This window comes from Podarcis tiliguerta (genome assembly GCF_965153285.1).
Source record: "Podarcis tiliguerta genome assembly, chromosome: 11".
NCBI lineage: Eukaryota > Metazoa > Chordata > Lepidosauria > Squamata > Lacertidae > Podarcis > Podarcis tiliguerta.
Genome location: NC_139544.1, coordinates 33,772,912 through 33,796,466, shown reverse-complemented (window position 1 = coordinate 33,796,466; position 23,555 = coordinate 33,772,912). Strand labels below are relative to the sequence as shown.

Below are 23,555 nucleotides of genomic sequence, written 5' to 3'. Positions count from 1 at the left end.
TTAGAATGACATTGGATGGAGGTTAAAAGGTTATTAGCAACAATGCGGTGAAGGAGTATGGAAAATTTGAAGGTTAAAAGATGTAAAATTAAAGGTTTAATATATGAAGATATTAAGATAAAGATTAAGATGCATCAAGATGTTAAGATAAGGATTAAGATAAGATAGAGGGAAGGGATTTGCTGATTAAATATTTGAATTGGAATACAGTGAAGGGAGGTGTGGGGAAGTCTGGGAAATAAGTAAATGCAAGGAATATTATGAAAATGGAATTGTTTTTATTTGTTTTTCTTTTTATCTTTGTACTCTTGTATTTTCTTTTTTTTCTTTTTTCCTATGTAAAAATCTTAATAAAAATATTATTTAAAAAAAAACAGAATACACCATACAGTACATTTAAGGTTTCAATAATAGTATCTATTTAAACCTTAGGCTGTGTAAAGAAAGCGGATGCTTTGTATATCAGTTTCAGAGATGCTCATACTTTCACCTACTAACATAAAGGAGAATGGTAGGGACTCACATCCCTTATGCAGATATAATATTCTTCTATTCAATAACTGAAAACTTTCTCTTGTAATATTTGGATAAGCTTAGAAAGTCTGTTCTAACCCATAAAAGCACATGACACAATAAATATCTGAATATCTGAAGAAGTGTGCATGCACACGAAAGCTCATACCAATAACAAACTTAGTTGGTCTCTAAGGTGCTACTGGAAGGAATTTTTTTATTTTGTTTCCACTACAGCAGACCAACACAGCTACCTACCTGTAACAATAAATATGTTTGCTTTTCTGTATTTTTATTTCTCAGGTGCAGACTTACCGTATTTTTTGCACCATAACACTCACTTTTTTCCTCCTAAAAAGTAAGGGGAAATGTCTGTGCGTGTTATGGAGGGAATGCCTACGGGTGGCATGCCTACGGATTTTCCTCCTCTAAAAACTACGTGCGTGTTATGGTCGGGTGCGTGTTATACAGCGAAAAATATGGTATATTGACTGATGCCTTCCTATCCTTCCTCACTTATACCTCCTGCTTTGCCCATGTTTCACCTCACGGTACATGCCTTTTGAAAGTCACAGCTGAAAAGCACCCCTCTCTGTAGCTCGTCTTCTGCAAGGTAAGTAGGTAAGTAGGCAAGGTAAGTAGGCCTGCTCCAGTTAGAGGATTCCCTTGCTAATTGTTAACTATTTCAATAACTTGTCTGTTTGAAAGAAAGATGTCACAGACTGGACACCATGGACCAAGGAGGCACACCTATAATTAGCTTCCCTTTGTCTAACTACCGCCAGAAGTGATCATAAGAAAGCATTAGCCCTCATAAGCCAGAACAGAAAAGTATAGCAGTGCACAGGGCTAAAAACAGCTTAGAATCATAGGCTTGTAGAGTTGGAAGGGACGACGAGGGTCATCTAGTCCAACCCCCTGCAATGCAGGCAGAAGGAAAAGAAGTTATGCTGAGTAGACAGCCGTGGTTCTACTCAGAGTAGAGCCATTGGGTCATAGCCAATGCTGCTGCTCCACTAGCTCAGCAGGCTTTTTCAGCTAACACTGGATACGACTATGTATCCTATTCTAGCCTTGAAAATGTTTTTACTTTTCAGTTGCTTCAGGATGTTTCATGGGCAGCAACTAGCAAATGCAATAATTAAATATGCTTATGCACATGCAGAGGTTTATTGAGAAACAGCGTGCTCCAACACTGAACAATGTCCCCTTCTGAATTCGCTGGGAAAGGCAGCAGCATTTATTTCAAACGAGTTAAAACTCTTCTCAAATACGAAACATGCCGGGTTAAGTTATTTGCGGCTAGCCCTGTTTGCGTCTTTTCACTTTCTCTCTGCTGCCTGATGGAAGATCTCTGTGGATCTCACAGGCTGTACACACTCCACGCAACAGGCTCCAATGCGGTCCTCACCTAGGGCTAGTTACAGGTAGGTAGCTGTGCTGGTCTGCTGTAGTCGAAACAAAATAAAAAAATTCCTTCCAGTAGCACCTTAGAGACCAACTACGTTTGTTATTGGTATAAGCTTTCGTGTGCATGCATCTGAAGAAGTGTGCATGCACACGAAAGCTCATATCAATAACAAACTTAGCTGGTCTCTAAGGTGCTACTGGAAGGAATTTTTTTATTTAGTCATCTAGGGCGTTCCACATTCATCCCTAAGTGATTAAACAAGAGAGAAGAAAAGCCCGGCGTTTGAAACACGCGGAGCGCAACCACGCAGCTTCTCACATCCTAAAGGACCTTGGGTTGAGCACATCAGGCCTTTCCTGCGACGTCACGTTCGGGACTACAACCCCCAGCGTGCACCATTCCGCCACAGTAAAAAAACTTTGGCTTATGGCGCCGCAGTGGACGATGGGATATGTAGTCCTCCGATTACAAGGTCGGCTCAGCGCGTTCCATAGCGCGTCTCTTTCTCTCCCTTGCAGCCTCCCCACCTGTCGCCCTTCACGCACCTCCTTGCGGGCAGCTCAGGCAGCCGGCCGCGACGAGCGTGCCCCGCATGCAGCGCCGGACGGTCTCTCGCAGGATTCCATTGGAACTGCCCACTGCCGCTGCCATTCTGTCCCCGGAACGTACCAAGAGCGGCCGCGGCAGGAGGGGCGCGCAGGGACCGCCCTCGCCGAATCTCCCGCGTCTCGCCAGCGGTTGCGCCGGCGCGCCGCCTAGGCTCCTCCACCCCCGTCGAAGAGGTGGTGCGGGCCGAGATGGCGGCGCCCGTCCTGAGGCGAGGGTTGCAGCCTGCGCTTCGGAGTTGGGCTGCGGCAGGTGGGTGTGGGCTGTGGGGCCGCCAGGCGGGTCTTTCGGGGGCTGAGCTCCAGGGACCCCGAGCGCAGCGCAGGCGACGTCAGAGTGAGGCCAGGCTGCGCCCCGGAATGTGTTCTCCATGCCCTCAGATATTGTAGCACATGGGCGTCAGGCTTGCAGCAGCCTCCTGGTTTGACCTTCCTGCGCCTGAGTCTGAACGAGGCTGCTCGAGTTTAAACGGCTTTCGTGTCACTGCAGCCTTTGCCGTTTTATATGCGAGAGTTTTTTCCCCTAGGGTTTCCGTGTTAGCTACCAGAGATTTCATCCAGCGCTGCGAAGGATTCATGGTTATCAATGGAGCCCCGAGGTCACTTCTGGGGCAGCTTTTTGTTTTGTGGCAAAAGGATTCCTGCACTGCAGGGGGTTGGACTAGATGACCCTTAATGATCTTTCCCCAGCTCTACGGTTCTGTGATTCCATGACCCCCATCGTTTTACCACGTTGACCTTTTATGTAAGGGTACGGCTAACCTTTTGGTGTGAGAGCCACATTCATTTGGCCAGTCTTTCTGAGAGTTAGCAAAAGTGCTCTTGTATACATTTCAGCCAGCTGAGAAGGAGGGTTATCTCTCCCTCCTCTGGTCAAATGATCTATCTGTTGACCACTTGGCATTTCCATCAAGGCTCGTGGTTGCCCTCCCTCCATGCGCTCTGTGTGTGTGTGTGTGTGTGTGTGTACACACACATATGTACATATATGCTGTCATTGCCAAAATCACTGGGAACCTGGAGGTTAGAAAAATGTGCTTGGGGTTATTATGCCCTTCCTTTTTTATGTCAATAGCATAGTGACTGTGGCCAACAAATATGCTTTTGGCTGCTCATTTTATACCTTTGCGAACCTGGTGCCCTCCAGATGTGCTGGCTGGAGCTGATGGGAGCTGGAGTTCAACAAAATCTGGAGGGCATGTTGACAAGGGCTATTTTCTTCTTGTACAGTGGTACCTCGGGTTACATACGCTTCAGGTTACAGACTCCACTAACCCAGAAATAGTACCTCGGGTTAAGAACTTTGCTTCAGGATGAGAACAGAAATCACGCAGCGGCGCAGAAGCAGCGGAGGGCCCCATTAGCTAAAATGGTGCTTCAGGTTAAGAACAGTTTTAGGTTAAGAACGGACCTCTGGAATGAATTAAGTACATAACCAGAGGTACCACTGTATACATAAAACTATAAACCCATCATCATGTAGTCTCCATTGGGAGATTTGTTGTTGTTGCCGTTTAGTCGTGTCCGACTCTTCATGACCCCATGGACGCCAAGTGCACGCCAGGCACTTCTGTCTTCCACTGCCTAGTGCTGCATTATAATCCTGGATTTGCATAGAATCAAAGCTAAGTTCCCGTTAGAGGATTTTTGTACAGCAAGAAGGCGAGAGACACAGAAAGGGGGGGAAATAGCTGTTTTCAACTTCACCCTCTTCCATTCCTTAACTGCCTCCTGAGAGAGAGAAAGGATGTGGAATCCTCAAACATTCTGTAGTACCTTTCCACAATGTATTTCCCTCTAGGGTTGAAGATGAAAGATGGAGTTTTCCCATTCCACACCTAACTTGAACAAAGTGAGCCAAACCCCTACTCTGGTTTGGTTTTGAATTTGTAATGCAATTGAACACCTAAGATGTCAGAATGACATTGAGTACAGTGGTACCTCAGGATGCGAACGGGATCCGTTCCGGAGCCCCGTTCTCATCCTGAATAGAACGTAAGACGCGACTGCACGGGTCACGTTTCGCCGCTTCTGCGCATGCGCGTGATGTCATTTTGACCGTTTGCGCGAGCGGCGAAACCCGGAAGTAACACGCTCCGTTACTTCCAGGTTGTGGCGGAGCGCAACCCAAAAATACTTATCCTGAAGCATATTTATCCTGAGGTATGACTGTACAAGCATTCAAATTCTACATTTTGAGTTTGGAGTTTGACCACCTCAGACATGTTGTCAAAATGTCCAGGAAAACCCAGTGCAGTGTGATATCTTAAGCAATGAGACATTGGAATTATGGTTGTTGGGCTTGCTCAGGGGCACATTTTGTGTTTCAGGAATGAGCCCTATCTTGACTCCTGCATTCAAATTTAATGGAATGGGAAATTGTGCTGTTGGAATGAAGTTAGGTTGCCCGGTCAGGTTTATGGTTACAAATCTCATTTGACTCCTTTGCATTAGTCTGACTCCTTGCACACTAAAGAGGACCAAGTGAGCAAGGACTATCAAGTACATTGTCCAGCGCTAGATTTATTTCTGAAGGCAGCATACTTCCTACTCTATGATCCTAAAATATACACCTAGACCATATTTTAATCAGGTGGTTTGAGGGTGTGGGGCAACTGTAGGTTTCTTCAACCCCACCAAGGCTAAACAGCCCCCTCTCTATTGGTTGTGAAAAACTAGCAGGGAGGGAGACAACCTGCTGGGCCAGGAGGCGATTAATGCTTCCTTGCAAGAGGGGGTGGTCCCTGCCTGTTTGAAGGAGGCAGTGGTAAAACTACTCTTCAAGAAACCCTCCCTGTATTCAGAAAAGCTAAGTAACTACCAGCCATTTGTCAATCTCTCCTTCTTGGGCAAGATTCTTGAGCATGACCTGGTCACAGACTAGATCCAGGCACTCTTGGAGGAAACTGATTTTAGACCCATTTCAGTTGGGCTTTAGACACGGTTTTGACACCAAAACTACTTTGGTCACCCTATATGGTAACCTATGTCGAGAGAGTGAGAGAGACAGAGACAGGGGAAATGTGTCTTTGTTAATTCTCAACCTCTCAGCAGCTTTCAGTATCATCGACCATGGTATGTTTCTGGAGCAGCTGTCCAGAAGGGGTAGGTGACACAGCTTTGTGGTGGTTCCACTCCTAATTGGATGGTCATTTCCAAAGGGTGATGCTTGGGGAGTGCTCTGGCCCGTGAAGCCTTCCTTGTGGGGTTTGTCAGGGTTCATAATTATCCCCCATGCTGTCTAACATCTAACATTCACTTGGAGTGCTGGAATAAATACTGTAGTCTTGGCAGTACAAATATTTTGCATTAACTGTAGGCATATGGATTTCAGATTCCACTTTTGCGTTACTTGAAAGGAACTAGCATTTCACCTTTTAATCAGCACCTTTTAGATGGGGAATCCTGTTTATGTACTCCTGTTAATAACAAGGCAATATGCAATGAATTATAAGATCAGCCTGTGTTTTATGGAGGTCTGATTTATGATGTAGTGGCCGGACACCCCCTAAAGCCATACTCAGTAAAGCTGACAGGGAGATCAGAGTTCTCAGTTCTACAGTGTTTGGATTCCAAAGCATGATGTCAATTTATTGCATTTAATTTAGAGAACTGAATGTTTAAAAAAGAAGGTGACTAATAAAATGTGCATTTAGAGAAATTGAAACCTTTCTAAATGATAGTGCTTATATATTGCTATTGACTCTCTTTTTATTAGGTAGAAGATGTATTCTTTCAGCCGCATATGTGGACAGTTCAACATGGGAACAAAGAGAAAAAGATCAGCAGAGCCTGGGTAAGGAAATACTTAGCAGTCTAAAATAATGATGAACTGTTGTCTAAATCGGGACGCGGGTGGCACTGTGGGTTAAACCACAGAGCCTAGAACTTGCTGATCATAAGGTCAGCGGTTCGAATCCCCACGACGGGTGAGCTCCCGTTGCTCGGCCCCTGCTCTTGCCAACCTAGCAGTTCGAAGGCACGTCAAAGTGCAAGTAGATAAATAGGTACCGCTCTGGCGAGAAGGTAAACGGCATTTCCGTGTGCTACTCTGGTTCGCCAGAAGTGGCTTAGTCATGCTGGCCACTTGACCCGGAAGCTGTATGCCGGCTCCCTCGGCCAATAAAGCGAGATGAGCGCCACAACCCCAGAGTTGGTCACGACTGGACCTAATGGTCAGGGGTCCCTTTACCTTTACCTATTGTCTAAATCAGGGCAGTCCAACTGTTCATACCAAGTGGGCTGCAAGAGTACTTTGACACAGAATCTGCGCGTCGCACGCTGCCCTGTCGTGCGGGGTGGGGGCAGCAAAGCCAAAATCTGACTGCTCCCCAGCCCTCATGCTGCCTTCCCAAAGCCAGGTAAGAGAGGCGCTGGACTTTAGTAAGGAAGCACATGGCTCTGGCAGGGTCCTAAATCTGGGAAAGTGTTAACTAGGCTTTGGGAAGGAGGTGGGAGGACTCTAGGGCACTGTCAGAGCCCTCATGCCTCCTTCCCAAAGCCTAGCACCTCACTTCACTGGTTTTGGCAAGGCGGTGTGAGGCCTGGGGTGGGAATGTAGTGTCAGATGTTGCTATGGGCCGCCAAAAAGGCCCTGTAAATTCACATTCGTTAGTGGTCTTCACCAGGTTTTCCCAGAGCAAGACACCTGAGTTGTTGAGGGTGAGGTATGTGAGAAAGAAGTGGAGAACTGTCGAGACATTAAATTCTGGAATAGAAGTTATGTTAGCCATTGGCTCTATCTGCACTATATGTTTAAAGTAGTATCGTATATCTTTCAGGAGGCATGGCTTCCCTCAGGGAAAGTGTGTTCAGGGTGCTGAGAGGAGACCCCTATTCCGCTCACAGTTACCATTCCCAGAGTTCCTTTGGAAGAGGGATTGATTGTTAAAAAACTGGGAATGGTAACTCTCTGAGGGGTATAGGGGTCTCCTAACAACTCTCAGGACCCTTAACAAGCTACAGTTCGCAGACTGTTTAAAGTGGTTTGAATCTGCTTTAAATGTACAGTGTAGATGCGGCCTTTGTGGTTGCAGAATCCAAGAGCCTTTCAAAGCAGAACGGGGGCTGCTATTGCAAATGGTGTTTCTATGGCAAGTTATTTCTCCTCTTTCCCATAACATGTAACATAACTTTCCCCCATGGTTCTATCATGGCATTCCACATCCCAGCTCCTCATCAATGGCTATGCCCTTGATACTGGGCAGTCAAATCCCACAGAATCCTGGACAGTCAAATCCCACAGGATTATTTGTGCTACTGGACAGTCAAATCCCACAGGATTAATGCTAAAAGATGATGCATTAATCAATGATTTAGGCAGGAAGAAATAGCTGACCATCTAACTTTGAAGGAAAAATGGGCAGAAATCCTAGGAGGCAAGCTGCCAAGTCAGGATTCTGAATGGACAGAAGGTCAAAGAAATAGAGACTGGGATAAATAATTGGATGTGGAATGTAACAATTCCTGTCTGTATTTGGTTGAAAAAATCTGGGCTTTTCAGTTTGCAAATAGTAATCTTGCATTATCTGTTATTTGATCACAAGATGGCAGTGCTGTCTTTGCAGATGATGGCAACTCTCAATCAAGGGATGCATTAGTTTTGCAACAATGGTCACTCAGGGAAGCATTACAATTGGACATGATGGAGATAATCTCTCTGTAAGGGGGAAATGTTGGTGCTGTGTGATGTACACAAGTGTGGATGTTGCTGGGGCTCCCCATTTTCAGGAGCTGCTCTGCATTTTCTCTTGTGGGTGGGCGGGTGGGGGAGTCACGCATGAAGTGCCCATGGTGTGGATGAATCTTCCCTTAGCACCATTTAAAGGCTCTATTGTTTACAGCCATAGCAGTTAAAGCCTGGATTCCACCACTCTTTTAAAAAGAACATTAAAATGGGTTGTGGTTCTGAAACACCTTTGTGATTACACAGCAGGTTGATTAATTTCGAAAAGGGAAAGAATACAAGCATTAATCATGGGATTGTTCCAGGGCTCGGTGTCGACAAAGGGGATGGAATGTGCAGAAAAAGGTGCAGAAATGGACAAACAAAAGGCTAGAACAATTCTTAGGCTATGAAAGATTGAAATGTTAGGGTTTTTTTTAATCTAATAAAAAAGAAAAATGCAAGTATTGAAGGGTGGGGATGGAAACTCGTAAAGACACACTTTTTCCCCCAAGGTTTCCCTGATCCTTAAGTTAGGACCTTGTTTTTTAAAAAAATTGTTTGAATTCCTGGTTTTATAAAGCTTTACATTACTGTTTTACAAGTTTTATGTTGTGTTTCTTTGTTTTGATTTTTTTTTATTGTTCTTACGTTGTACAATGTTTAGAGGTTTTAAAAATATTAAGCAGTTTATAAATGCTTTCAAGTGAATAAAGCAAGCTTCATGAAATTAATGCACGATGTGGAAAAAGTGGAGAAAAAGAGGTTTTTCTCCCTCCTTCATAATACAGTCATACCTTGGGTTACAGACGCTTCAGGTTGTGTGATTTTGGGTTGCGCACCGCACCAAACCCGGAATGACCGGAATGGGTTACTTCCGGGTTTGGGCGCATGCGCAGAAGCACCGAATCGCGACCCACACGTGCGCAGACGAGGTGCTGCGGGTTGTGAACTCCATGGGTTGTGAACGTGTTTCTCGCATGGATCATGTTCGCGACCCGAGCATCCGCTATATCAGACCCTGGGGTCATCCAGTGAAACTGAATGGAGGGAGAGTCAGGATGGGGGGGGGGGAGGAAATAGTTTTTCATAGACACAAGGATATAGTTGCCAATGTGGATGGCTTTAAAAGAGCATTAGACACATTTATGGAGGATAAGGCTATTTGTCGCTACTGACCACCATGGCTATGTTCCGCTTTCATGGTGAGAGGCTTCTGAATGCCAGTTGCAGGAAACTGCAAGAGGGGAGAGTGCTTTTGAGCCCAGGTGTTGCTTTTGAGCTCCTAATAGACATCTGGTTGGCCACTGTGAAGAAAGGATGCTTTATTAGATGGGCCATTGGCTGTCAACAGCTACTAGTTATATGCTTTCTACAGAATCAGATGCTGATGCAGCATACAGGTAGAAGGGGGGCGACAAAGGGAGGTGTCTGTTGCCCTTATGTTTTGTGTTCCTGTAGGCATTTGGTTGGCCACTGTGGGAAATGGGATGCTGGGCTAGATAGGCCATTTTGTCTGTTCCAGCAGGGTTCTTCTTTACTTCTTAATGGGGTGAGGGCTGTGCCCCTTTGCCAAGCACTGGTGGCAACTCTAAGGGGCCCACAGATTAATTTTTTGTGTGGGTGCTAACCTCCCAGGCAACATGCAGAGCCTTGCGAAGCCTCCAACGTAACATCTGGTAGAAAACCAGAAGAGGTCGCACGAGGCCTCGGACGTGACATGAAAATCCCATTATTTGTCTAAACCGCAGGAGAAATTTACTGCTTAACAGTGGTTTTTTGAATGCCATATGAGGATACTGACATATTGAAATACTGAATGCCATATGAGAGTACTGACATCCTTAAGGAGACTGCCTGCAATCTACAGTACGTCTTTGTGCTAGTGGTTTTTCCTCCTGTCCATTAGAAACTAAACTTAAGACCACTGATTTATTTCAAAGAGGATACCAAGCAGCTATTATACAATAACCTTCCATTGATTGGTGCTGACCTGAGCCAGATTTGAACCAGCAGTTTTGGGAGTTGAAAAGCTTTATTCCTAGTTACAAGTCCCTTGAGTCACCCATTTATAGGGACTGGGAATTTTAATCTCTACAGACAGTGGTAAAGCAAATTTCATCAATAGGCAATCTTAGATCTCATTATTTTGGAAGGTTATTCTTAGTTGTTGGATGGATGTCACTCTGAATTTAGAATTAATTATGATTTTCTTTGGCTGATTCATGAGATTTCCATACCACTTTCAGTAATTTGGGCTTTGTAGAAGGATTATATATATCTTTTGTACACCATAGGTAATAGAGACACCAGACAAAGATTGACAATTTTCTCCTGAGTAACAACCCACACTGAAAAGGGGAGATTGGAAACTAGCCAATAACTGTTCAACCCAGAGGTGCCCGAAGTCTCTTTTTAGTAAGTTTTTCTCCCTAGCCCTTAAAACAGTGTTTATCAAACCTGTTGGACTATAACTCCCATCATTCCTGACTACTGGTCCTGCTAGCTTAGGATGATGGGAGTTGTAGTCCAACAACAGCTGGGGACCCAAGTTTGAGAAAAACAGTGCCTTAAAGGAAATACTATTTGCCTTCTGTACCCAGGGCATCTGTAATCTTGCTATACTGATAAAGAACTGATCCAGCTAAATTAAGAGTTTGCCACTTACCATCTGATTAGAATAGTCTTGCTCATATTGGGAACAGACGCTTAACCAATGTGGCCAAGTGTCGTCCAGTCTCAAATCTTCCATTCTTGGGCAAGGTGATCAAGCGGGTGGTCGCTGAACAACTCCAGCCTGGAGGATGCGGACCATTTGGATCCCTTCCAATCGGGATTCAGGCCTCATCATGGGATGAGGTCAATGATCTCTGCGGGCCAGGGACCAAGGTGAAAGCTGTTTCCTGGTCCTGCTGGATCTGTCAATGGCCTTTGACACCATTGATCATGACATCCTTCTGAACCGCCTAGAGGAGCTGGGAGCTGGGGTCACTGTTATACAGTGGTTACACTCCTTCCTTCAGTGTTCAGCCTGGACACTGAGGTCCTCCTCTGAGGGTCTTCTGCTGGTTCTCTCACTGCAAGAAGCAAGGTTACAGGGAACCAGGCAGAGGGCCTTCTCTGGGAAAACCAGCCAGATGGGCAGGGTATAAATAATAAAATTATTGTTGTTGTTGTTGTTATCTGACACATGAGACTCAATTTGACTAAATGACAACTAGAGTTTAAAATATTAAATAACAAGCTGCACAGAGTACATACGATGAATCAAGGGAAAGTCCTATCTTTTTTGCAGGAATGCTGCAAGTGTATAAAAGAGGCAAATGCAAAATGAATTATTCATTTCTTTCCCAGTAGTGAAACAGTAATTGAAGCTTTGCTGGCAGAACTGCTGCTCTGTTCAGTTAACCTGATTTCTACTACCTGTTTTTGAAGCATTTCACGATGGGGCTGATGAATGTGTGTCAGCAGAGCATGCTTTATACTGGAGCAAAAGCTCTGGCAAAGATTTCCAAGTACTTTGTGAAGACATCACACTACATCAGGAAAAACTTTTGAGCTGTTTGGCAGTGGCATTATCTCCCTTGGGAGGCTGTGGACTCTTCTTCCTTGGAGGCTATTAAGCAGAGCTTGGACAGTCATTTGTCATGGATGCTTTAGCTGAGATTGCTGCATTGAAGGGGGTTGGACCAGATTATCTATGATTCTACCAAAGAAAGAGTCTTGTGCACCAATGATTAGCATGACGAAGCTGTATTGCAGGGGTGGGGAACCTGTTACTCTCCTGATGCTGCTGGACCATAACTCCCATCATCCCTGACCATTGGCCATGCTGGCTGGGGTTGATGGAAACTGGAGTCCAATATCATCCATAAGACCACAGGTTGCCCATCCCTGCTCTAGTAGGGCTTACTGTGTGGGAGGTGTGAGAGCCTTTAGCCCTCCTGATGTTGCTGAACTACAAAGCCCAATAGCCCCAGCAAGAATGGCTTATGAGATTATGAGAGTGGTAGTTCAACAGCATTTGCCCAAGGGGTTTGAAAGTTCAGAAATAGAAAATCAGAAGTCTACATCTGGAATAAATTGTGCAGATTCAGTTTTCATTCTGATAATTTCAGAACATACATGTTTCAAGTCTGTGTCCAATTCAAAAGCCATAGTTCTAGTTTATGCAGCTTTACGCTGTGTTTCTATAGCAAGGTTTCCCAGACTTGGACTACAACTCCCATCATCCCTAGCTAGCAGGACCAGTGGTCAGGGATGATGGGAACTGTAGTCCACAGACAGCTGGAGACCCAAGTTTGAGAAAGCCTGGCGTAGAGCTATGGTTGTAGGAAGAAAGGCTAACTTCCATGTCCACTGTTCCCTGAGAAGGCAGTGCTAACTTTTGATGAGTAGGCTAGCAGCAAATCCTATGGCTGGAGTGAGGAGAAGTTATTACATTTCCATGGCTGAAATTTAAAAATGGAGGCTTACATTAAATGCTTTTATCTGTCTTTTAGTCCAGATCACGGAGTAACTTTGTTTATACTCCTTTGGGTTTTTCTTCCTTCTCAGAAATGATTAGTGATAATTGAAGATTTTTTATTTTCTTTCTACAGTTGAACTAGCCACTCTGATGGACAGAACCTATGAAAGAAAGCTTCCTGTCAGCTCCTTAACTGTATCCCGGGTAAGAATGCAAACTCCAGTTTGGCTAAAGATGAAAGCCACAATACCCCCAACCCTCGCTAAAAAGCCCCTAGTCAGATATAACCTCTTTTCTTCCAGGAGATCTTGAACTGAAATATTTTTTGCTGCATATGCTATACTGTGATATAAAGTTACTGAGTTAGTATTGTGCTGAGGGCACAATGATAGTCATTTAAAGCCCTGAGATGAGTTGAGATGATTTGCCTCAGTGTGATGTGCCTTCTTTCTAATCTCTCTTCTCAAGCTTTGTTATTACTTTTTAATCTACATTATTTGTCTCACTATTGAGCTGACCTTCTTTGGCTATAACACTAATGCTTTGTAGTACAAGCTCTACTTCTTAACTCCCCCAGGTCTAGAGATAAGATTCCAAGTTCTAAAGTGTCAATAAAGTATTGCTGGCATGTGGAGGTCATGCATGTCAATATAGCATCAAGGCAATCAACTAAATTGGATTTTGAAAAAGAAAGAAAGATAAGACTGCCTGGAAAAGAACATTGTAGCCGTACTAGGCCAGATGTTCTTGTAGTGTCCAGATGTGGAAACATGAGGACACTTGATGGTTATTAATTATTTGTATTCATATTAAAGTGTACTGGGCATTCTACAACTAATAGCTTATCAAACTAGTAGCCTGATACAATATTCCATTCCCTGTCTTTAAATCCCAGCCTCTGGTAGGTTACATTTTTTTATTTGTAGTCATATACAGCCCACACTTCACCACACAGTCCCAGACAGAGATGCCAAGTTCCATGTGACAATATGGGGGGGGGGGAGACTCTTCGTATTTTTGTGACATCACACATGTGACGTTGGGCGGAGGGTGCGGGCCCTGGGGTGGCCCTCCACCACTGCGGGGAGGCCTGGTGGGGCCCTGCCCCTCAAGATTGGGGGGGCTCAGCCCTATCCCTGCTTACTTTGGGAGGGCCCTCAGCCCCGTAGAGTTGGGACCTATGGTCCCAGAGAGGGTTTCATGTTGCTCAATTCAAATAAAATGTTCTGCATAAACATTACTAGGCCACAGATTAGAGAATCAGTTGGAAATAACTACAGCACTGCAATGGGAAGGATATTCTGGTTTCGTCCTCCACCCACAAAGGCCTGGACAAAAATGTGCATCTTGACCTTTTTTTGAAATCTATACAACGATGAGGTCAGATGAAAAGACAATTTTTGGTTCAAGATGCACCCCCAACTCAAGCTATGGACCTGATCCCTCCAGGGGAGTACATCCTGTCAAGAAAAGGTTGTCTGCTCACTTCCTGGACCCTAAAGCCCACAACACTCAGCACCTTCAGCTTGTCTGCGTTCAGTTTCAGTTTAATGGCCCACACTCTGCCCATTAGCACCTCAAGGTAGCAGCCCAGCATCTCAACCACCTCTCCTGATTCACATGGCATTGAGAGATAAAGGAGTGTGTCATCAGGGGGATCCCAAAACCCCTGATGATGTCATTCCCAACAGCTTCATATAGATGTTGAATAACGTGGGGGACAATGTCGACCCCTGTGGGACACCACAAGTTAACTCACATGCTGTCAAGTAATAGTTTCCAATTGCTACCGTCTCATATATAGAAATGAAACCACTGCAGTGCGGGGCCCCTCAAAGAGAATCAACTATCGTTCCCCCAGACCTCTCCCTACAAAGATCGGTTTGGATGCTATACCTGGGCCTGAACCTGGGCTTGAAAAGAGTCCAGATAAATTAATGGAATATCTTAAAATAGGCAACCAGTGATATTATATGATAGGAACACAGCCTTGTATCAGGCTCAGACTGTTTATCCAGCTTGGCCAGGATTGTCTACTTTATTTTGGGACTCAAACTCCCATCAGCCACAGCCAGATAACCAATGGTCATGGATGATGGGAGTTGTAGTCTGCAAAAATCTTGAGAGCTATCAGTTTCCTGTTTCTGATCTATTCTATGTTTGGCAGTGACTTTTCAGGGTCACAGGCAGAACCTTGCACATTGTATGCTTCCTGATTCTTTTCACCTGAGACTCAGTTGATTGAAACGGGGTCCTTCTGAAAATGAAGTTGCTCTACCAACAGCTGTGCTTTTTCTTCATGGAGGAAAAATGAACTATATTAATACTGTTGATACTTCTGTTTTCAATTACCGTATTTTTTGCTCTATAAGACTCACTTTTTCCCTCCTAAAAAGTAAGGGGAAACGTGTGTGCGTCTTATGGAGCGAATGCAGACTGCGCAGCTATCCCAGAAGCCAGAACAGCAAGAGGGATCGATCCTTCTTGTTGTTCTGCCTTCTGAGATTCAGAATATTTTTTTTCTTGTTTTCCTCCTCCAAAAACTAGGTGCGTCTTATGGTCTGGTGCGTCTTATAGAGCGAAAAATACGGTAATATGTTTGCCTTATCCCCCTTTTAAAAATGGCTTATGTTGTTGGCCATAACTAAAGCTGGTGGAAGACAGTTCCATAGGTCAGCTAAGTGTGTTGTGAAAAAAGCATTTCATTTAAAACCAGAGCAGCACATGCTGTTTGTTCATTTAATTGGGTGTTTTTCTCCAATTCCGGTACCACATCAAAGAGAAAGCAGCTGCTTCCATTTGGCTTCTTCCAGTTCACCGATAATTATACATAGCTCAATATACTGCATTCATGTGGAACTGGACATGTGTCCTTAATCCCCAAAGTCGAGAGAATGGATGATTGCTCTTCAGTGACATCCAAGGACTTAAGAGCGGGTAGCTCTTTCCCTGCCCCTGACAGATACTGGAAAATAGGGATCCACCAGCCCAGTAAGATTTCACCATACAGGACTTTCCCCATCACAGTGCTGTAGTGATAGGATAAGCTACACCTGCTACAGCTTAGAAGGTTGGTTGTAAGTTGCTTTGGGTTGTCTTGGGCAACATAAAGTGACGATCAAATTTAAATAATAATAATAATAATAATAATAATAATAATAATAATAATAATAATAATAATAAATAAATAAATAAATTAGTAGTAGTTGTTGTTCAGGAGCTCTCTCAGGAGCTTCCATTGCCTTTGATGAAGTCCTGCTGTGCTCCCTTCTAGGCTTCCCAGCGTTTCATGTTTCACTATGTCCTAGAAATGGGGAACGACCTGGCGTTTCTGAAGGAAATGATAAATGAAAACATGAAGGGTAGACTTCATAGTGATGATTTCTGATGGCGCTACATGCACTTTGCATTTTTTGAAAAAAGAAAAAAGAATTTCTGTGACGTTACCAAAACATATGGAGTCCTGTGAGCTGCATAGATTATGCAAATTAAGCAAGTTTTGCATATTTCAACTGTTTTACATAATTTGTTTTTTGCTTTTGCTTGAAGAAAGGTTGAAGGAACTATGCAATATATTGGAGCCCCACCCGATGGTCACTGGATGTCCTACTCATGCTTCATCTCCCAAGATTTTGCCAGCCATTGTTCCCTTTCACTATTACTGTGTATTTCGAGCCTATCTTCATAATGTACAATCTTTAAAAAAGCATAGATGGGCAGCCATATAAATTTAACAACTACATAAATAATGTGGAGTCGTTCCCTCTATTTCTGATGCTCAGACGTCTGTGCCGTTGCATGACACCTGTTCTGCACTGCACAAGATAGAGGCATTAGCAGATTTGGGGGAACTCCAAAGTTTGTAGAAGTACAAATATTTTGTGGGGGAGGGCTAAGAGAGGTGAAGCACAAAAACAGGTCATTGAGGATTGTGTGAGCTTCAGAGGCCAAGGATTGCTGACTGACAGTTGCAAGGTGGGGGCAGGAAAACAGGTGGAACGGGGAATAGAATTGAGTAGCCTAGTTACAACTGGTTTGTAAATAGCTTGCCATATGTCCCAATTGTAATTGACTGTGTTTGTGTTCAGTACAATCATATGATGTTCCATTTACCTGGCAAGCGATTGGAACTGTAATGTTCTTCAGTTGCAAATCGTAACACTTGTTGAACCATTCACAAAACTAGTTAGGTTTGCACCATTCTGCACTCTGAGCTGACCATCTTTTTCTCCTTCAGTTTATAGACAACATTACTTCTCGTGAACAAGTGGATCAAGCGGAGTATTATCTTTACAAGTAAGCAACCTTTTTGGTTTCCAAACTTTGATTTATGAGATAAAGAAATCAAGGCTATTGAATATTTGCGTCAAGCTGTTGGTTGGGGACAGTTAGGTGTTACTTGTAATTATATTGCAGATCATCAATCAATAGGTGACCAAGGATCCATAAATGCATTAACCAGCTCAGCCCTGGAGAGTAAATCTTTTGATGAGAAAATAGGAACAGGAAAAGCCCTCACTGTTCTTATGCACCTGGAGAAGTGTGAGGATTCTCCATGATGCCACATTGACTTAGAAGCATGGGAGAATGTCAGGGACCCTCTCTGATGCTGCAGTAAGCGTTACAGAAACTTGGAAAGCTATTAGACTTCTTGCTGCTTCCTGGTAGTTTGAAGCTTAGCAATGTGGGTTTGAACTCCTGCCCTTCTTCACAATTGTCCTGAGTTTCAAGCTCTGCATAATGTCAGAGGGCCCTGTCCCCTCCGGAAGTGGGGTGGGGGGCCATGGCAAGAATGCTGGCTACCAAATCCAGTGAAGATATGTTGACAGGGGCCAATATGGGGTGTAATGATGTGCCTTTCTGCTGTTTGTATGGTAACCTCTAGACTCACTGACTGCTAGATTTGTACACTGAGCATTCTCACCTTGCTATGCGTGCTTGGGGTTGTGGTATGGTAATGTTGAATGCAAATGTGGCAAAATGTGGTTTAGCATTATTGATGTTTTTATTCTGACTTGTCTGCAAGGAGTTCAGGGCAGCATATGTGGTTCACTTCTGTTTTAGCCGTACAATAACCCTCCAAGTTAGGTGAAGCTGGCAGACCATGATGGTGGCGGCATTCATGGCTGAGTGGGAAGCCCTAACTCTGACACCAAAATGGCTCTCTCTGTAGCACTTTTTATACCAATTATGCAGCCCAGTCCTGTGCATATTTACTCAGAAGTAGGACCCTATTTGTTTAATTGGTTTGCTCCCAGTTAAGTATGCGTGGGATTGAAGCCTTAATGGATCAGGTGTGTTACAGCCACCATCATTTTATGTTCTGACAACACTGCTTTGAGATAGACTGCTGTTGTTCCCATTTTACGTAACGTGAACCATGGTAGCAAAAGAAGGTACTTTCTTAAGACCAAAGGCTGATTATGTGATTTTAAGTTGCGTTTTGAAAATGGTACTCAAGTCAAACTCTCTTTTCATTATACAGTGTTGAAACTCATGTATGATTTCAAGTGTAAAACTAGTTAATTACAACCAGCAAAGGCAGTTCCTTCAGAGTTCTCCCTTCATTAAGAATCTGGTACATCTGATTCAGCCGAACACATTTATTTCCTGCAGATTACTTATCACATCTGGAATTTTGAGGGCGGTCCAGGGGGTACCATTAACAAAAATGCTGATTTGTGTTCGGGGGTGACATAACACAAAATGGCTGCCACATCTAAAATAAGAGAAAAGGATTCAGGAACACAAAATGGTGCTGGCATGCCTGCCCCTTCAGTCCCCCCCTCCCCCCCCAAAAGAAACAAAAGGCACACATATCAGCCACTTACAGAGAGAGGCTCTTTCCCTCATCTCTTGTATTCAGAATGGAAGGGAATATGAGTGTTCAGTCCTGACCTGTAATTAAATGTGGACTTGCTTAAAGCAGTGCATTAAACGTAGGAGAGTCAGAGCCAGTGCAAACAGAGACTGACCAGGAGGAGCACACAGGTTTCCCACGCATTGTAGATTTTTGAGGCGATATTTGCTGAAATGGCCTGCAGGTGCCATAGGAGGTGCTTGTGGGCACACTGGCACCAGCAGGCTTCATGTCGGCGACCCTTTTGCAGCTAGAATTGTGAGTGTTTAAATAACCTTTAGTCTTGCTTTGGATACTTGGTCTACTATCCTCTGGCAGTGGACTCTTGTTGCAAAATGTAGATGTGCAACTGAGCAGCTAGAACAGAGCCACCAGCTTTGCCTTGAATAAAATATGTGGAATGACATGCCTGTTCACAGCTTCTGCTTCTGCTTGGTTTTTCTCCAGGTCATAATTTAATTAAAACTGCTATTTTCGAGGTCTTGTGTGTCTTTGTGAGAGTTGAAGGCTACTTCTGGGTCTATTGCATTAATCAGAAGAACCAGTAGAGAGGATTGCTGACAGAGTTCAAAAGGCAAATGCGGCTCCTTATTTGACTTTTACATATTATGAATAATTGGTTGGTTCAGTTTTATACCTATGTTTTTCACTCTTATTTTTAATGGTGCAATGAGAATTCTAATAGCTTTCAGGGTGAAATGCAGGTTTCATTATCCCTTTAACCAACACTGCTAGAAGGCTTCACAGAAACCAAAGGACATAGTAACTGCCTTGTTGACAGTAGAATCATAGCATTGAAAGAGACCTCAAATACAATCCACTTCAGCCCCCTGCTCATTAGGGTAACCAATTAAAAGCAAGTGTGCATCTCTTGCTGATGACACATCTCAAAGTAGCAATATATTCGCAGTACATGAAAGGTGTTACAACTGAATGCCTGTATCCAGGGATCGAAATTAGCAGGGTGGCAGGCGCATTTTGTGTCTAAGGATTCTCCATTTGTGAGCACCTCAAAAAGTCTGGGTGCCATTTTTCGTGCCTGGTCGACACTCAAGGATTACTGAAATGTATGTGCTTTGAAGCCTCAAAGTACAGTGGTACCTAAGGTTAAGAACTTGATTTGTTCCAGAGGTCTGTTTTTAACCTGAAACTGTTCTTAACCTGAGGTACCACTTTAGCTAATGAGGCCTGCTGCTGCCGCGCCGCCGGAGCACGATTTCTGTTCTCATCCTGAAGCACAGTTCTTAACCCGAGGTACGATTTTTGGGTTAGCGGAGTCTGTAACCTGAAGTGTCTGTAACCTGAAGCGTCTGTAACCAAAGGTACCACTGTATATGTTAAAGAGAGACAACATGTTAAGAAGTTTAACAATAAAGAGTAGAATGTTTTGAAAACCGAAGTACGGGACTGATGTTTTTATTGTAAACATCAAATTAAACATGTATTAACAATTTCTGATAAAAATGTGATTTTAACAATGTGTCTCTTATGTGAATTGCGTATTAGTTCATGCTTATCAAAGTAATAAATAAAAAGTGTTGCCAACCTCCACAAAATGTGGCGACTAAATATTCTGTTTTGGTGCCCACAACTCGGGTCCCAGAAGCCATTTGGCTCCTAGCTTTTCTATCTAAGTTTCTAACACTGCCAGTATCATGACACTAATTCAGAAGCTTAAAGAGTGCTCAGTGGACAATTGAAGAAAGGTAATATTGTAGGGTGGTATGATTTTTATTAGTTTATTAGAGAAAAAAGAACATCAAAGGACTCGCCCAACAAAATGTGATAAACTTGGAATTCCTTCCTTCCTTCCTTTTACTTAGCATGGTTTTTCTTTTTCTTTATGTTATGTGTCTCTAATAAAATGCCCGTTCTGATTAGCTGATAGTTTACGTTGTCTGTATATGTTGCTATAGTTGTGTTTTTTGTATATTTTAAAAAGCAATAAGAATTAATTATTAAAAAAGAACACCCACCTCACTTGGCTAAAAAAAGTACTTACGCAGCTTTATGGTAGTGACTTATTTATGTCTTACACATCACCATCCATGAATGCCTTGTTCACTTACCCTTAAAAAAAACACGCACCACTTTTTTACTGCCAAATGTCAAAGGCTGTGTGAAAGATTAAACACGAAAGTGCTACCACTGACTCATTATTCAAAGATACCAGCATCTCGTTGGCTAGGACCTTAGATATGGTCTTAATTTGCATATCGTCTTGGCATCAGAAGCGTTTAATTATTGCTTCGTTCTTAGCTATCCTGCTTATGTAGGAACAGCTGGGAAATGAGGTTTAGAAGTTGTAGAAAGGTCAGCAGTAGCTGGAAAATACAGATGGCAGCCAAGATGGTACAGTAAACATGGCTGGCTCCCTGCCTAGTACAGGTAAGTTACTGCGCACAGATTTCTCTCTTTCAATGCAAGCTCTTTTGGATTCATTAGTAACCTGTAATTACCTGTTTGGTCTGTTATTTCAAGGGAAAACTCATTTATGATTTTATAGCTGTCTTGCCTCACCTAAGCATGGGCAGTGAAGGGATGCCGTAAGTGGGCTGGAGGAGAGCGATGGGACCTGTGAGCACAGAGTGTAAATGAGATTTATGGAAATGATCGTGGCAAATTGGCCAAGTCTTTCCTTGAGAAGTTTGGAGGGGAAGCATCTGTGGAGCTGGGGGAGGACAAGGATATTTCATTGTCCATTACCCCCAATGTCGTGGAAATACGCCTGCTTGGAAGGGCTAATTAAGAGGCAAGCCTGAGCACCAACTGGCAAATGGAAAGATTTTCCTAAGTGCTAATTGATCAGTCTTCAGAATTTGTGAACTGCTCAGCCATCTCGGGAATAATAGTGTTTCCTCTTCGGTTTCTTTGTTTTTTGTTTGAATGCGACATATTTCCTTTTGCTTAAAAGTAGCACATTCTTCCTATATTGTAACGTCACCGTTAAATTAGCTGTTAGTTATGATTGCACTCATTTTCCTAAACATCAAACAAAACAAAGAGAACAAAGGATAACAGGCACACACTTTGGGGAGCTGTGGTTGGCTGCTTTTTCCTATTTAATACACATTTGCTGTGAAACTAACTTTTTCCCACCTGCAAAATAGCTCCAAGGCTCACATTGCCCAACCTGGAAAAATAAATAAATTGACAGCTCAGAGAAATTGGTGAATATTATACATGGGCCTAGCTGGTCTGTGTTTTTCAGCTTGCTTTCTCCTCTTTGCCCCCAATTCTCAATGTGATTTAAAATAAAAAATTAAAACCTTGCATACTGCACCATGGAGAGAGAGAGAGAGTAGAGTGTTCTGAGCTTTTGCACTTCTTTCAATAAATGAAAGGAGAAATGCTGAGTTTTACTCAGAGTAGATCCATTGAAATTAATGAACCTAACTTAGTCATGTAGATTAATTTCATTGGGTCTTCTCTGAGTGGAACTTCCCTAAATATCACCTAATTTTTGTACGACAATGGTAGTGAGATGGGATCTATAACCTCAGAAACTAATGTGATTCCTTTTCGCAAGTCAGAAACGGCTTCAGTGAAGTACCCAGCTTGCCAATGGTAATGAAACAGTAAATGCAAACATTCTAGGCTGTTTGAAATATGCTCTAAATTCTAAAGAAAATCAAAATGTGCAGAAATGCACAGATACAGCCATGTGCCAAGGAAAAAGAAAAGTGGAGAAAGATATTTCTCAGGTTTGTATAACACAGTGCGATATTTATAGCACATACATTGCCACCTTTTCCTCAGTGGCAACTCACTCAACTTTCTTTCTTTTTAAATGCCTGAGTTGTAAGTAGAGCAGGAAAAAGATTATTGTTATAAATGAGGGTGAAAACATGACTTCTCTCTGTGGGATGAACTAGCCAGTGTTTTGCATGTTGTTTTGGAACAGAAAGTGCCCAGTCCAGTCTCACTTCTGCCTTGAATTACAAGCCACTGTAAAACACATGGGTGTTTAGGCCTATATGATTTAGGCTCCTGATATGTGAAATACTGCTTGCTTCCCTGCAGACCCTCTTGTAGTTCTGCCACCCTCAAAGGTTTGGGAGGGAGATGGCCGAGGACATGGCATTCTGTGTGGCAGTCCCTAAGATCTGAAATTCCCTCCCCCACAGGGTTTCATCTGGTTCCTTCTTTGTATAGTTTCTGCTGAATGCTGTCTTTTGAAACCTGAGATACATATTTTAGGACTCACCCTGTTTTACTGATTGTGAATCGTTTCACCTAATTTTAATACTGGGTTCCTATATTGTTGAAACCCCTGGGACCTCATGGTAAAAAATGGGTAAGAAATTCATTTAAAAATAATGATTTGCTTCAGTCTCCCCCCCCCCCCCCTACTAAACTTTTGGCTGAATTGTGCCCCATATAAATGGAAAGCAATTTTAACAGCTGCACTGTTTTGCCTGGATGCAATTGCTGAAGAAATCTGTTTAAAGCAGCCTCTGCACGACAGCCATTTTATGTGTACAGATCATTTTATGTGTACAGGAGCTGGTTCTTTTAATTAAAATGCTTTCAGACAAGACCCACAAATCTAGCAATAAGTGTGAATGCGCACTATGATAGTAACTCCTGGAAAGATTAAGCTACTTCTGGTTTCTTGTGTGGGAATTCTCTCATCTGGATGTTGAGCCAGCATTAAGAATTGAATGTCTCTTCTCCCAGGAGTGACTCATTCCCTTTCAAATTACCACTTGATAAATGGGGTTGTTAGGAGTAGCTCTTATTTCTCCCCTGATGGATGGTTTGTTTCTAGTGACTTCACAGTGACGTTATTTGGCTGTTAGTTGTTCACTCCACAAAGCATTTAGAAGAAAACTTGATAGAGATAAATTGTCTGCTGTTTTTCTGCTTTCTGGACCTAAGTCAGACCCCAAAATTTACCACAGGGGTGCCCAAACTTTTTTCAAAGAGGGCCAGATTTGATGAAATGAACATGCATGAGGGCTGGCCAAAGTTGTTGAGCTTTTTTTTTTTTTGGATTTGCTGAGCTTTTCTTTGAATTTTGCCCCAGGACA

General features: G+C 43.2%; 2 protein-coding genes across 2 annotated transcripts in view; one reads left to right on the top strand and one right to left on the bottom strand.

The window, feature by feature from the left end:
• Positions 1–2,396, bottom strand: part of PTCD2 (pentatricopeptide repeat domain 2) — a 14,599-nt gene extending 12,203 nt beyond the window's left edge. Inside the window, exon 1 of the mRNA XM_083404335.1 lies at positions 2,243–2,396. The gene's annotated coding sequence lies outside the window, so the exon portion shown is untranslated. The remainder of the gene's footprint in view (positions 1–2,242) is intronic.
• A 28-nt stretch (positions 2,397–2,424) lies between these two features.
• The window catches only part of MRPS27 (mitochondrial ribosomal protein S27), a 54,162-nt gene continuing 33,031 nt past the window's right edge, over positions 2,425–23,555 (top strand). Inside the window, exons 1-4 of the mRNA XM_083404222.1 lie at positions 2,425–2,782; positions 6,248–6,325; positions 12,796–12,866; positions 16,900–16,958. Coding sequence (XP_083260348.1) covers positions 2,722–2,782; positions 6,248–6,325; positions 12,796–12,866; positions 16,900–16,958 — 269 coding nt within the window. The 5' untranslated portion in view covers positions 2,425–2,721. The remainder of the gene's footprint in view (positions 2,783–6,247; positions 6,326–12,795; positions 12,867–16,899; positions 16,959–23,555) is intronic.